This window comes from Centruroides sculpturatus, unplaced genomic scaffold, assembly GCF_000671375.1.
Source record: "Centruroides sculpturatus isolate CEXI.00-Female unplaced genomic scaffold, Cexi_2.0 scaffold788, whole genome shotgun sequence".
NCBI lineage: Eukaryota > Metazoa > Arthropoda > Arachnida > Scorpiones > Buthidae > Centruroides > Centruroides sculpturatus.
Genome location: NW_019384922.1, coordinates 14,208 through 28,495, shown reverse-complemented (window position 1 = coordinate 28,495; position 14,288 = coordinate 14,208). Strand labels below are relative to the sequence as shown.

At 27.6% G+C, this 14,288-nt stretch overlaps 1 protein-coding gene across 1 annotated transcript in view; it reads left to right on the top strand.

Annotated features, from left to right (window-relative positions):
• LOC111631867 (Niemann-Pick C1 protein-like) overlaps window positions 1–11,232 on the top strand; it is a 57,037-nt gene extending 45,805 nt beyond the window's left edge. Inside the window, exon 5 of the mRNA XM_023376204.1 lies at window positions 10,982–11,232. Coding sequence (XP_023231972.1) covers window positions 10,982–11,217 — 236 coding nt within the window. The 3' untranslated portion in view covers window positions 11,218–11,232. The remainder of the gene's footprint in view (window positions 1–10,981) is intronic.
• The last annotated feature ends 3,056 nt before the right edge of the window (window positions 11,233–14,288 follow it).

Genomic DNA, 14,288 nt, shown 5'->3' with positions numbered 1-14,288 from the left:
GTCGGATAACCGAAAAGTATGAAAAAATCCATTATTAGTGTAGTATATTATTATATCCCATGTAATTAGTATATTAGTATATCGCTATTAACCTACTTCGCGTTGAATTTTCATCGATGTTAAGCCTAACAAAAATTTTTTAAAATAATAATCGTCGCTATTGTATCGTTAAAAATTAGAAAATTAAGCCTCGTTTAAATACTGGCTCCCTTTCATGGTCAAATGAGTGTTGCCAGCTGAAACACGTAAAAATAATATTAAAGTAGCCGAGACATAGCCAAATATTGTAGCACCACATCACTAGCGGACATTTGAAATTTGCCGACTAGGACGGTTGGTTAACCGAGGTGGCGGTTAATCGGGAGTCGGATAATCGAGGTTCTACTGTACTTTTTATTGATTATTATTAGATCAGTAATAAGACACTTAATATTTTTCAGTACTATGATAAATTAAAATTAAGGTAATCATTACACTATATCTAAACCAAGAGAGTTCAATCTTTGCCATTTTCAGTTTACAAGTCAGATCTATTTGGAATAATGCTTAAATTAAATTAAAATTCCTTATTTTGAAAATGTAGAATTACTATAAGTACTTGTAAAAATTTTATTTGAATTTCAATTTTAAGTCACTTCTTGCTGTTTTTTGAATTAACATAAATTTTGAATAATACAAATGATTTTATCAATTAATTGATATTTAGATTGAGTAGTTTACAAAGGTTGTTTTCAAGATCATTTTTTCCAAAAATTTTTAAATACAGGCATCTCAACATCATCCCACTTAAAATGATGTTCTACTTCTACCAGGAAAATATTAGATTTTAGTTGCTAAACTTCATGGAACGTGTATCTTGATGCATTTTTGGCCAATATTCATTTAAGAAATTTATTAAAACAATCTTGACCATACAAGTAATTCTGGGTCAGTTCAGATCCTTTTTTAATATTCCAACTAGAGACAGATAGTTAACAATAATAAACACTGACGACATGATATTGAAAAACACGCACAATATACATTTGACGTTGACCTTTTTTTGACTATCTATCAATTGTATATTGTATCTGTTTTTTTTAATTCTTTATTCATTGTAAATTATCATTTTCAATTTTTTTAAATGAATATTTCTGTTATGTATTATTTGCCATTATATAACTTCAATATGCATGTACAAACATTACATTTAACTTGCTAGTGCATATAAAACAACTATATACCAAATAGTTAATATATTGATAGTTGTTTAATACAACACTTTATGGTTAATTAATAAAAGTTTTATATCCTAATGTGATAGTTTGTAACTTATAAGCTTGTTTGTTTTTATTGTTTTAGTTATATTTTAAAAATTGGTCAGAGTTTTTGGATTTACATTATAATGCATCTTAAGTTCTCCCATTTTAAATACAGATAGCCCTCGGTTTATGCCACAGTTCCGTTCCTACAAAAGCCGGCGCAAATCGAATCGGCGTAAAACGAACCCATATTTACACTGAGGTATAGGGTTAGGTTCCACATAAGTGAAAAATATGCAAATAATTTTGTTTAATACAATATAATACAAAGTACAAATAAATTTAATTTTTAAAATGTATTTTATCATAAAATAAAGTTAAATGTTTTTATTAAAAATTTTAGTTTCTGATCTCTTACATTTTTCGGAAAAAGTATTCATCTTTAATTATTTACATTTTTGTTTTCTTTCATTGAGAATTTCGGAATATGGTTAAATGGATGCGACGATGCTCCTTTTGTACATTCGCATTTCGCTCCCAATCATTGTCTAACTGAAAAATTTCATCAAACTTTCCATACTTGAAAGGGTACGTTAAATTCAATGACGCTATGGATTCAGATGCCATTTATTGGACTATTAAGTTTGATAACTTGACTCGTGGGTACCTAAACGTTTAGTATTTTAATATTAATTTAATGCAAATGTATAAATACCCAATAATATTAAACAGAAAAAATAAATATATTCAATAAAAATCTTTGTTTTAACGAATGTACAACATCGCGGCTTGGTAAATACGTCAACACTGAAACGAAAATCAGTCTGGCATAGGGAAAACTGGGGAATTACACAGCAAAATCGCGAATTGTGCAGTGGCGTTATTGTGAATTGGTGTAAATTGAACCGGTGTAAACTGAGGGCTATCTGTATTGAAAAATAGGCTACTAGCTAGTTTCTTCCTGCAGAACTGTTTTTTGGGAACAGATTGATGTTTAAGTGGGGGATATATATATATTAATTAGGTTTTCAAAGAATATTTGTTTTGTTTTTATTAAAATCTTCTGAGTATCTTGGAGTTTCAAAATAAACATGCATCTTGTTTATAAAAAAATTATTTTTCCATTAAAATATGAAGTAAAACTGAAAATTTTAGATAAGAAATTGGGAAAGTTTTTCAAAAACTTCATTAGGTTTTCAAAGAATATTTGTTTTGTTTTTATTAAAATCTTCTGAGTATCTTGGAGTTTCAAAATAAACATGCATCTTGTTTATAAAAAAATTATTTTTCCATTAAAATATGAAGTAAAACTGAAAATTTTAGATAAGAAATTGGGAAAGTAAAATAAAAACAGATTAAATTTGATTATTTAAAATGAAATTTCAAATTACATAAAAAACATTATATATATAATTTGTAAATCTGATTTAAAAACTTAATTTTAATATTTAATGAATAGTTTGTTTACAGTTAATACCCATTGATGTTAGAACTTTGAATATGATTGCCAAACATTAAATTTAAACAACAAAAATTTATTCTATATTATATTCATTTCAATAAAAATGAAAATAAAGTATAATTAGTTCTCCAGATTTTTCTTAACATTTGACAAATTTTTTAATAAGAGAGAAAAATATACAGCATTTATATTAATTTTTTGCTGTTTAAAGTGAAAATTAGAATTTCAAAGACGGTAGTAAATAATTTGATTTTAAATTTATNCTTGCTATGGAATTTCTATCCTATATTCTTTCATCAACAAGTGTTTCTGCTGTAAAATAAGATTAGTTTTGCAATACTGAATTTTATTTGTGGCTATATTGTATTAAATGATGTCTACATAAACATCGATACCATGAATTCTCATTATCATTATTGTTTCTTTAATAATGACATTTAAAGACAAATACAGTACTATCAATATAAAAACAAACTATCATTTGGAATTTTATTATACAGTACTGTATTTCATAATAAATCGCTTATTAAAAATTCACATAATTTATATTTTTAAATAAAAATTATAAATACAGTAATTGAAAATTTAAAAAATAAACATTGAACATAGAATATCAAAACTTATAAAATTATAAACAGTAGTTACTTTATTTGCTTTTAAGATAATTTATACTGTATAAAAATTTTAGAACTTTCCATTCAGAAAAAAAAAACTTTTCATTACCCATTTCTGTGAAATATGTAAGGAAAAGATTACAAAATTTCACAGAAACTTGTAAATGAGGTTACAGTATTTAAAACCAATAAATAAAACAAGTTTTAATATCAAAAGGAAACTTAAATGATACTGATCTGTCTACTTGTTTTGCTTATTTATATTTTGATGAATTTATTGTTTATCACATGCATTGATAGTTTCAAGGACAATGATAAGAATAAAATATCATATTTTGTTGTAAGAAGAAATTTAATAGCAATTGGTAATTTAAAATTTATTGAGTAAAGTGATTTTAAAATTTGGGGACCAAAAAAAATGTGTGATATATCTGAATTCGTGATATAATGAGGGGCCACTGTATTTTATATGATAAAATTGTTCTCTTAATTATTTGTAGTTAGGCCTTATTGTTTTTAATAAACCATGCCTTGGCTGATTTGAATGAATATTAATTAAATGGAAGGATTAAACAATTTATATGAACAGTGGTCTGAAATAAATATGAATCATAATTTTCAAGAGTGATAACATTTAATCATGATTATATCTTACTACTACAAAATTCAACATTTGAATGTGTATTATGATGTATATAGTGATAAAAATATTTAAGTATGAAGTTAAGTTTAGATTTTCTTTTCTTTCTTCAGGAGTTATATTTAAAAATCTTGGGGGAAATGAGAAATACTCAAGCTCATTTTAGGATCATATGAACAAAACATCAAGTGTTCAGATATAATGCACTGTCTTTTACATTATTAACTTCTTAAATGCTATTGGTCTATTAGCTGAACATCTAGAACTGTTAAAGACAGCTTGTATTTAGTTTATCCGTTCTTAAAAATAATTAGCTGAATTGAAGAATTGTAGCTGTGTAAAAATAATTTTAATAAATACAATAAAATTTCCTTAAAATAAACATCAATGAAATAAATTCTTGTGTGTAAATTTTGCCATTACCCTGAAAAATGTTAATTTTCATGTAGTAAAGTTTCATATAGTAAAGAGAGAAATTTTACTAGAATCTGTTAAATTAAACTGTAAATTACTTTCTCAACTCCCAGAAATAACCCTATTTTCAATAATGGTTGCTTTTTATACTTTTTGATGTGAATTGTAATAAATGTTTCATTTTGAATAGAATAGATTTTCTTCTTTTAGTAAGCAAAAACTGTTTTAATTCTGATTGTGGAGTGATTCAAACATGGTTTTAGTGAACCATTCTATTGTACTTAGAAAGTAGGGGTTAAAGTTTAAAGATGCCCACCCCTTTAAATGGATGCAGTTCCATGCAAACACATGCTGGTTTATGTATTGGGGATTCATACAGTGATGTCAGGTTTGGCTCCATTTTTACTCTTTTGGCACCAAAAATATTTTCTACTTTTCATAAAAATCTTTAACAGAAAAAATTGCAGATTTCTTTTAGCTTTTTTTGTTTAACCACACATATACTGCTCCATACTTGAATGGCAAATACCATCTCCTCCTCATTTTGTTTAACTTGCAAATCATTTAGAACATAAAATTAAATTTATTTACAAAAACAGATTAATTTATTTAGAATAATTATTTATAATTCATTGGAAATAATGCAAACTGATGTCAGGAATAAAAAAAATCAAAGATAATTTTTAATCTGTTAATTTATTATAAATTTGATTTTATTAAGTTAAATATTTTATAAGATTATTTCTTTGCTTTTACTAGTTTCTTTCTTATTATATTGTATTCCAGTGGTTTTCAAACTTTCGGCTCACATCAATCCTGTAAAACATGAAAAACTTTTCTGATGCACTTTGTATACAAAATTTTAAAAATACATATTAAAATATTTAAGTTAAGAACAGCTGTGTACTATAATAACTGTTATTCTATAAGCCTAACCTAGCTATTAGTTTATGCAAATTGGTTTCTTTTTATTTTTAAAATATACTTTTGTAATGTTTGTAAATTTAGTTGTCTTTTGCAGCACATTGTTTGAAAATCACTGGTATATTCTATGTACAATAGCCCCTCATTACATTGTGCTTGTTGGGAGACAAAGAAAAAGTGCAGTGTATCTGGTGGTGTGATATAACCTAGTACTAAAAATTCTGGGCTTGTATTAAACAGATTATACTTGCTATGGAATCTCTATCCTATATTCTTTCATCAACAAGTGTTTCTGCTGTAAAATAAGATTAGTTTTGCAATACTGAATTTTATTTGTGGCTATATTGTATTAAATGATGTCTACATAAACATCGATACCATGAATTCTCATTATCATTATTGTTTCTTTAATAATGACATTTAAAGACAAATACAGTACTATCAATATAAAAACAAACTATCATTTGGAATTTTATTATACAGTACTGTATTTCATAATAAATCGCTTATTAAAAATTCACATAATTTATATTTTTAAATAAAAATTATAAATACAGTAATTGAAAATTTAAAAAATAAACATTGAACATAGAATATCAAAACTTATAAAATTATAAACAGTAGTTACTTTATTTGCTTTTAAGATAATTTATACTGTATAAAAATTTTAGAACTTTCCATTCAGAAAAAAAAAACTTTTCATTACCCATTTCTGTGAAATATGTAAGGAAAAGATTACAAAATTTCACAGAAACTTGTAAATGAGGTTACAGTATTTAAAACCAATAAATAAAACAAGTTTTAATATCAAAAGGAAACTTAAATGATACTGATCTGTCTACTTGTTTTGCTTATTTATATTTTGATGAATTTATTGTTTATCACATGCATTGATAGTTTCAAGGACAATGATAAGAATAAAATATCATATTTTGTTGTAAGAAGAAATTTAATAGCAATTGGTAATTTAAAATTTATTGAGTAAAGTGCTTTTAAAATTTGGGGACCAAAAAAAATGTGTGATATATCTGAATTCGTGATATAATGAGGGGCCACTGTATTTTATATGATAAAATTGTTCTCTTAATTATTTGTAGTTAGGCCTTATTGTTTTTAATAAACCATGCCTTGGCTGATTTGAATGAATATTAATTAAATGGAAGGATTAAACAATTTATATGAACAGTGGTCTGAAATAAATATGAATCATAATTTTCAAGAGTGATAACATTTAATCATGATTATATCTTACTACTACAAAATTCAACATTTGAATGTGTATTATGATGTATATAGTGATAAAAATATTTAAGTATGAAGTTAAGTTTAGATTTTCTTTTCTTTCTTCAGGAGTTATATTTAAAAATCTTGGGGGAAATGAGAAATACTCAAGCTCATTTTAGGATCATATGAACAAAACATCAAGTGTTCAGATATAATGCACTGTCTTTTACATTATTAACTTCTTAAATGCTATTGGTCTATTAGCTGAACATCTAGAACTGTTAAAGACAGCTTGTATTTAGTTTATCCGTTCTTAAAAATAATTAGCTGAATTGAAGAATTGTAGCTGTGTAAAAATAATTTTAATAAATACAATAAAATTTCCTTAAAATAAACATCAATGAAATAAATTCTTGTGTGTAAATTTTGCCATTACCCTGAAAAATGTTAATTTTCATGTAGTAAAGTTTCATATAGTAAAGAGAGAAATTTTACTAGAATCTGTTAAATTAAACTGTAAATTACTTTCTCAACTCCCAGAAATAACCCTATTTTCAATAATGGTTGCTTTTTATACTTTTTGATGTGAATTGTAATAAATGTTTCATTTTGAATAGAATAGATTTTCTTCTTTTAGTAAGCAAAAACTGTTTTAATTCTGATTGTGGAGTGATTCAAACATGGTTTTAGTGAACCATTCTATTGTACTTAGAAAGTAGGGGTTAAAGTTTAAAGATGCCCACCCCTTTAAATGGATGCAGTTCCATGCAAACACATGCTGGTTTATGTATTGGGGATTCATACAGTGATGTCAGGTTTGGCTCCATTTTTACTCTTTTGGCACCAAAAATATTTTCTACTTTTCATAAAAATCTTTAACAGAAAAAATTGCAGATTTCTTTTAGCTTTTTTTGTTTAACACATATACTGCTCCATACTTAAATGGCAAATACCATCTCCTCCTCATTTTGTTTAACTTGCAAATCATTTAGAACATAAAATTAAATTTATTTACAAAAACAGATTAATATAGCTTTATTTAGTATATTAATTCAAAATACTATAATTTAAGAGATTTCAATCACCTATTAAGCTTTACCTCTCTAAATCATACAACCTTTATCCTGAAAATCATTAATATGAATTTTCAATAAAGCAAACTAACTGTTTTCCTAGTAATTTGTATTAATGTGAGTTGACTGCAATTATTTTCAACAATTTTTGTGTATTAAATATTTACTTGTTTCTAAATAAAGGAACTTTAGGTTCCTTTATTTAGAAACAAGTAAAACAGTGAAGCCATTCTTGGGACGAGACTATGTCTCGGAGAGTGCGAGCAACTCATGCGCAAATCTTGCACTCGTGCCTGTTTGTAGAAACAGTCACGAGTGCAAGATTTGTATTTTATTTTGGCCTGGTTCTCAGTCTCCTGACTACCTACAAGTCTGTTTTTTTTTGTGTGTTCATGATTTGGGCACCAAATACTCTGTGCCAAATTGCAACTCCTGACATGTACTGTACTCCTTCATACCTCTAAGGTGTGCAGCCATTGACAGCAGTGCAATTTTAGTGATGAGACATGGTCTTGTCAACAATAGTCAAATTATAGTGTGAAGGTTAAAATGTGAAAAAGTTATGATAAATTCTTTTTGTGAAAGTATAATTTTGTTGCCATCAATAATTTAATTTAAAAATTTAATCTCAGGAGAATTTTTTGATTACATATTCCAATTGAAAATCATTTTATAATAATATAAATTGAAATTAAAATTTTTTGGTTGTTTTAGATGTAGTTTATTATAAAGAAGTTCTAAACTATATATAAAGACCTTGCCAGAATGCAAAGAAGTTACTAATGAACAAAATGGAACAATTGCTTGTTAAGTGGTTGCAGCAAGTTTTCATTGCATTATACAGTACATGAAATTAAAGTTATGTGAAATTTTTCTATTGTTTTGCTGTTTAGATGCAATTATGCATCTGAACAGCAAAAATCTATTTATTGTTTTTTTTGCATCTAATGTTTTCTCCAGGTTATTGGAAAACATTAGATTGGAGTTTTACTGTAATCTGTCATGCTTTATGATGATAATTTTATGCTTGGAGGTGATTTCACTTTTGTCTACAAGTGGAACTTATCCTAAGGTGGATAAAGTGTGAAAATTGTTCTTCATACCCAAAAATCTCTTATTTTTCTTCAACAGGTTTTCAGTTTATGGTAAAATTACAGTTTCAAATAATTTTTTCCATCTAGGCAGGTTTTCATTTTACAGCTTTTACTATATTTTCAGAGGTTGTAGTTCAGTCAAATTATATATTGGTCATATTAGTTATGCTTCCTGTAGCCAGACTTGAATATCAGATGTCTAATGACATGGATTGCTGATGCTGTTATTAGACAAAAAAACTAGTACAAGTAAACTGGAACTATATATTAAACACAACAACTAACACCTAAATGCTAATTCCAGCACTGAATGAACAAAAAATTTTAATGCTCGAACGTTTTCGGCCATCTTTTAGAGGCTCTCCTCAGGATGAAACACACAAAAGAACAGTTCTATCATTTGAAACCCTGTTATTCATCTTTTCTTCCATAATGTGTATTTATGGTCTTTCAGTCTTGCCTGCTGGAATGTGATGTTGCACAGATGTATTCTAAATTTAATCCCAACCTGTTATCTTTAATGGGATCTCTATATCCTGGAATGCATAATTTGTCCAACCTATTTCCTATTCCATTCAATTTTGGTAATATATAGCCATTGTACATTTTTAAGTGTTATAGTTGAATTTACTTGAAGATTGTTGAGTTAGGTCAAAAACATTCGTAATTATGTAGATTTTGTTGGAAATTTGTTGATTTATTCAATATCAGTAGTATACTGGAATTTTATTGCTATAGTTTAACTTAAAGCAAACAATTTTATGTAAGAAGTCAATGATTTAAAGCAAATTTATCAGCTGTTTTCTAAAATAATTATGAATGTTAGCAGCTTTCTCAGAAAATTTCCTGTTCATGACCTGTATGAGAGGAATTTATTATAAATTAAAACACTAATTCATAATTCTAGTAATAATAGCTAAAATAATTAATTTTAGCTAAATGCTTGAACATACTTGATTATATAATATATATATAAAGATGAAAACATGACCAAATATTGTAAATTATTAAGTATTTGTTTTAAAAATAGATCTAAACAGTAAAATATCAATAGAAAATGACTATTTCCAAAACAATGCAATTTTGATACTATGAATAAATTCTTATAAAATTTTGGAATGAAAACTTTGGAAATTAACATTTTACAAAAAAAAAAATTTTTAAATAACATTTTTAAGTATTTTGAAATCTTGAAATTTTAAATTGAATAATTTGTTTATGAATTCTTATTTTTATGCTGGGTATGCTGTATTGGTATTAAAGTTTCAAATATATCTCTAATACTTATTAGAATATAATGTTCTAATATTAATTGGTAACAATCTTTGCTAATATTGGTTTTCTGATAAAACATTTTAATTAGATGTTTCTTCTGTACTTTTTTGCTGATGTAAACTTTAACATAAGCTTATGAAAAAATGATAACTGAAGACAATTTCTATATATGAAAAAATTCTGCACTCTATTACATAAGTATCTTATAGTTTTTACTATGTTGAAGTATTAAACAGTATTCAGTATTATTGATGATATTTTCTAAAATTTTATTAAAAACTGTTTCGTGACCTTTCTGGATGGAGTACTATGCATTTTATAAACGAATTTATACAACTTTTGTGTAGGTCAAATGACAAGACAGATGATCTGTTGAAATTGCTAAATTGATCTCTAGGATAAAAACTTGCATAAAATTTAAATGAAATTTATTCTTTTGTTATATATAATTAGTTTTTATATAAGTAATTATAAGTGCTCTATTCATTAAATCTAACATTGTAAATATAATAATTATAATAGCTATGTAAAAATGCTTGTAAAAACAAGTTAAGAGCATTTGAATTTAAAGATTTTACAATAATAATTTCAACAGATCAGATTTTTAGCATACATACTTTGTAGAATGATATCCATATTTTAGAATTTATTTCAAAAGTTCATCTGAACATGTTGAAATGGATAATGTGGAAGTGAATGTTTTTATAGCTTTGTTTCTAATAAAAATATTTATTGGAAAATAATATCATTTGTAATACTGAGTATTTTGTATTAACATAATCAATTGATAAAAACAGAAAGAATTAAATATACATTATTATATACTGAATGAAATATTTTGAATGTAAACAAAGTTAAATTAGAAAATTAAGTATTTTCAGATTAAATAATGAAAATATCATCAATGTGATCAATTTAATTTTATTATAAATGTTAAAATAACTTTTAGCTAATTGAAAATTAAGTTTCGAGATGATCTCAGACTTATGTGATAGAGGAATATTAAATCATTACCTTTAGCAGGTGAAAATAAAGAAATAATAGGAAGAAAAGGGTCTTCTCATCGACCTCTCATCCAATTCAAACAACGTTCCTTGACATCCACAGGTGTGGATCTTGGATCCCTTGAAGAGGTTGAACCACTACGGAGTAAGCGGTCAAGTACGTGCACCCCTGTTGCCCTTGAAATATCCCAACTTTTGCACTCTTGTTTTGCATGGCTTACATTTTTCTTTATTTCTTCACTTAATAATTAATTTAATATGTTCATTTGCCCAGTCTTATTGTTATATTGGATATATTAATATCCATCTTTGTTTTTATTTTGAGTAAAATGTTTGTCAATTAATTTTTAAAATTTAGTTTTTAGGATAATGTTTTAGTAAATTTGGTATATCTTAAATACTTCACTTAAAGTAAGAATACTTTTATATACAAAATATAGATTGCATAATTAGTGAATCATCTATTTAAGTACATATTTCAGGTTTCTACCATGATTTACATTTTTATCTAAATGGATAGCATGTGTAAGCTAAACATGTTTTAAGAGTGTGAATTTTGGATTTTATTTATGATCAATATACACATGATTTTGAAATCATATCAAACAGTAATAAAAGTTTCATAAAATACTGTATTTTAACATATTTATATTACAACACACATTCTTTTTAAAATCAGAATATAGTTTTTATGGAAAACAAAAGTACTTATTTTTATCAACTTAACTTTTAACATTAAAAACTGTTTCTCTATTGTTGTTGAATTGTATATCACTAATTCAGTTGTTTCTACAATTTTTAATATTGCTAACTAAAAGTGAGAAATATTCTTTTCCATGTGCACCAGTTGGTTGGCTACTTCAAGAACTACAAATATTTCTTTTGCAGTTGCAATAGGCATTGATGTTTCAGATTACTGACATAGTAATTGAGGAAAGTGTAAAGCAAAACTTAATCATTTGTTAATTTCCCTGATTTTATAACAACTGAAATCCTTTTTCCTTACTCTTATGTACTTCTCAAAAGTGAAATCACAACAACAAGAAGGAATGCAAGTATCCACTTGCACATTGCAGGACTGTTAGAGGTGATACCTGTTTATTCAGTAACAAATATAGCTTCCATGAGTAGCTATACAGGCTGCAATATAGTAAGGCATATTATCAATGAATTGATTAATAGTTGTCTGAGGTATTCCTTGCCAAGCTGTGTTTACTGTGGTGCACATGTTATCAACGGTATATGACAGTGATCTCTGGTGCACCTCACTTTGGACAAGGTCTCACATGTATCCAATGGAGGGAGAGATCTGGCAAGGCTGCTGGCCAGGGAAGGATGTGAACCATGTTTGGGCTAGTGAGATTTCAGCATGCAATGTGCTGTTTGAAATTTTTTGTTGGAATGCTGCCAGTGACTGAACCACAGGCTCCACAATTCAAGTGATGTACTGGTCCACTATCAGAGTACTAGAAATGTGCACCTGGGCTGTCTGCTGATCGAACATGATACTTCCCAAAGCATGATGCCCTGAGTGGAGCCAGTGTGACACTCAGCAAAAAGGGTTGGCATATAGCATTCTCCAGGATATTGCCTAGCCATTATTTCTACACAGAAGTGGGATTCATCTGTAAACAATACCTGATGCCATTCACTGGCCCAATTGTAATGATGATGACACCATACCAGATCTGCAGCTCTTATTTGAGTGGTTAATGGCACCCCCATTGCTGGTTTCAGCATGTGAAGCCTGACTTCGTGCATCCTGTTACAAAAGGTTTGTGTGGACACAGATGCACCGGTTGACGATGGCAGATGGTTTTTGGATGTCCTGTGCCATGGTAAATGGGTCCTGACAGGCCATTTGGTGAATTTGACAGTCTGTGTGTTCTGTCATGCACCAGCATGATCCAGTTCCTCTTTGGCATGTTTGCAGTTGTTCTTGCATCCATCACGTTGCATATTGCTGAGTGATACTCACGTCATGCCCAATATATGGCAACTGCATGCATCGATAAACTGAGGTCTTAGTAACAGCTTCAGGATACACTCTCATTCTCCAGCTGTTAACTGGTGATATTCAGCATGCTGTTATCTCTGAGACATTTTCTATATTTCATTGAAAGTTCAGCTGCTGTGAATCATTGCTGATAGCATGTATGGCCCAAGCCAGCTGCTGGTCTTTATAATCTGAAACTGGATACCATATGACCCCATGCATACTTAAACTTTATTAATTGCATATTTCTGTTACCTCTACTGGTCCTGCAATTTGCCTATGGCTATGCACATTTCTTTGTGATGTTGCGATTTCACTTTTGAGAAGTATAAAAGTTAATTAGAATGAAACACCATAGTCTACAATGCCAAGTTATAGTGGAAGGAAAACTGCAGGAAGTCTTTATACAATTGTATGTGCAGAGGAACCTTAAGGAATTTTTTTGGTATGAGAAATAATTGAATTGATGGCAAGGAATGAAGTTTTAACTTGTTCAGTAACAAGATACAGTGCATTAGCAAGACTAAGATATATCAAATTGGATAAAAAATATTTAAAGAATGTCTAATCTTTAACATATGAGGCTTCATCTGTTGAGAGTAGTATAAATTCGTACTCTTGCCCCACATTTGTCAACTTTTATTACTCCTATAATGAATTTACTTCTGCTATTGACTTCACAATCTTGGTTCAATCACAATATTTTTTAATTAAAGTCAGCTGAATGATGAAATTTTGAATTTATTCCTTGATGTATTTTTGGCAATTAAAGCCTGTGCCAAATTTAGTTGGAATGAATTTTGCAAGATTTTATAGTAGTAACTTAAAAGGCAATCTAAGTAATGCCCATTCCTTTCTTGCCATGTGAACATACAAATGTTTTCCAGAAGTTACATACTGTTACAAATAACACTTGTATAGAGTATCTGGTTAAAAGTTCATAATTAAGATTTTCATTAGCTTTACAAAGTTGTTACTTATTTACTGAATATGCATCAAAATTCTGAACTTTGTTAAAATACTTTTTTAAAATGTAGTTAAATGTCAAGACTTGTATATCTTTTTAAAATGTCAGTACTGTATTATATGTAAATAGGAAGTTATTCGTAATTTTTTACAAAGCTTGTTTGAAAAAGATATTTTTTCATCAGTTGAGAAACATTGATTTGTGCAGTTGCACAATCATGTTTTTTCAATATCATTTTTTTTAATAATGTTCTCAATGACTTCTTTTCTATTCCCATAGTCTCAATACTTTATACAGAAGTCAAAATGAACAAACAAAATGGTATAAACAAACAAAATATGTGGTATATAATGTAGAACA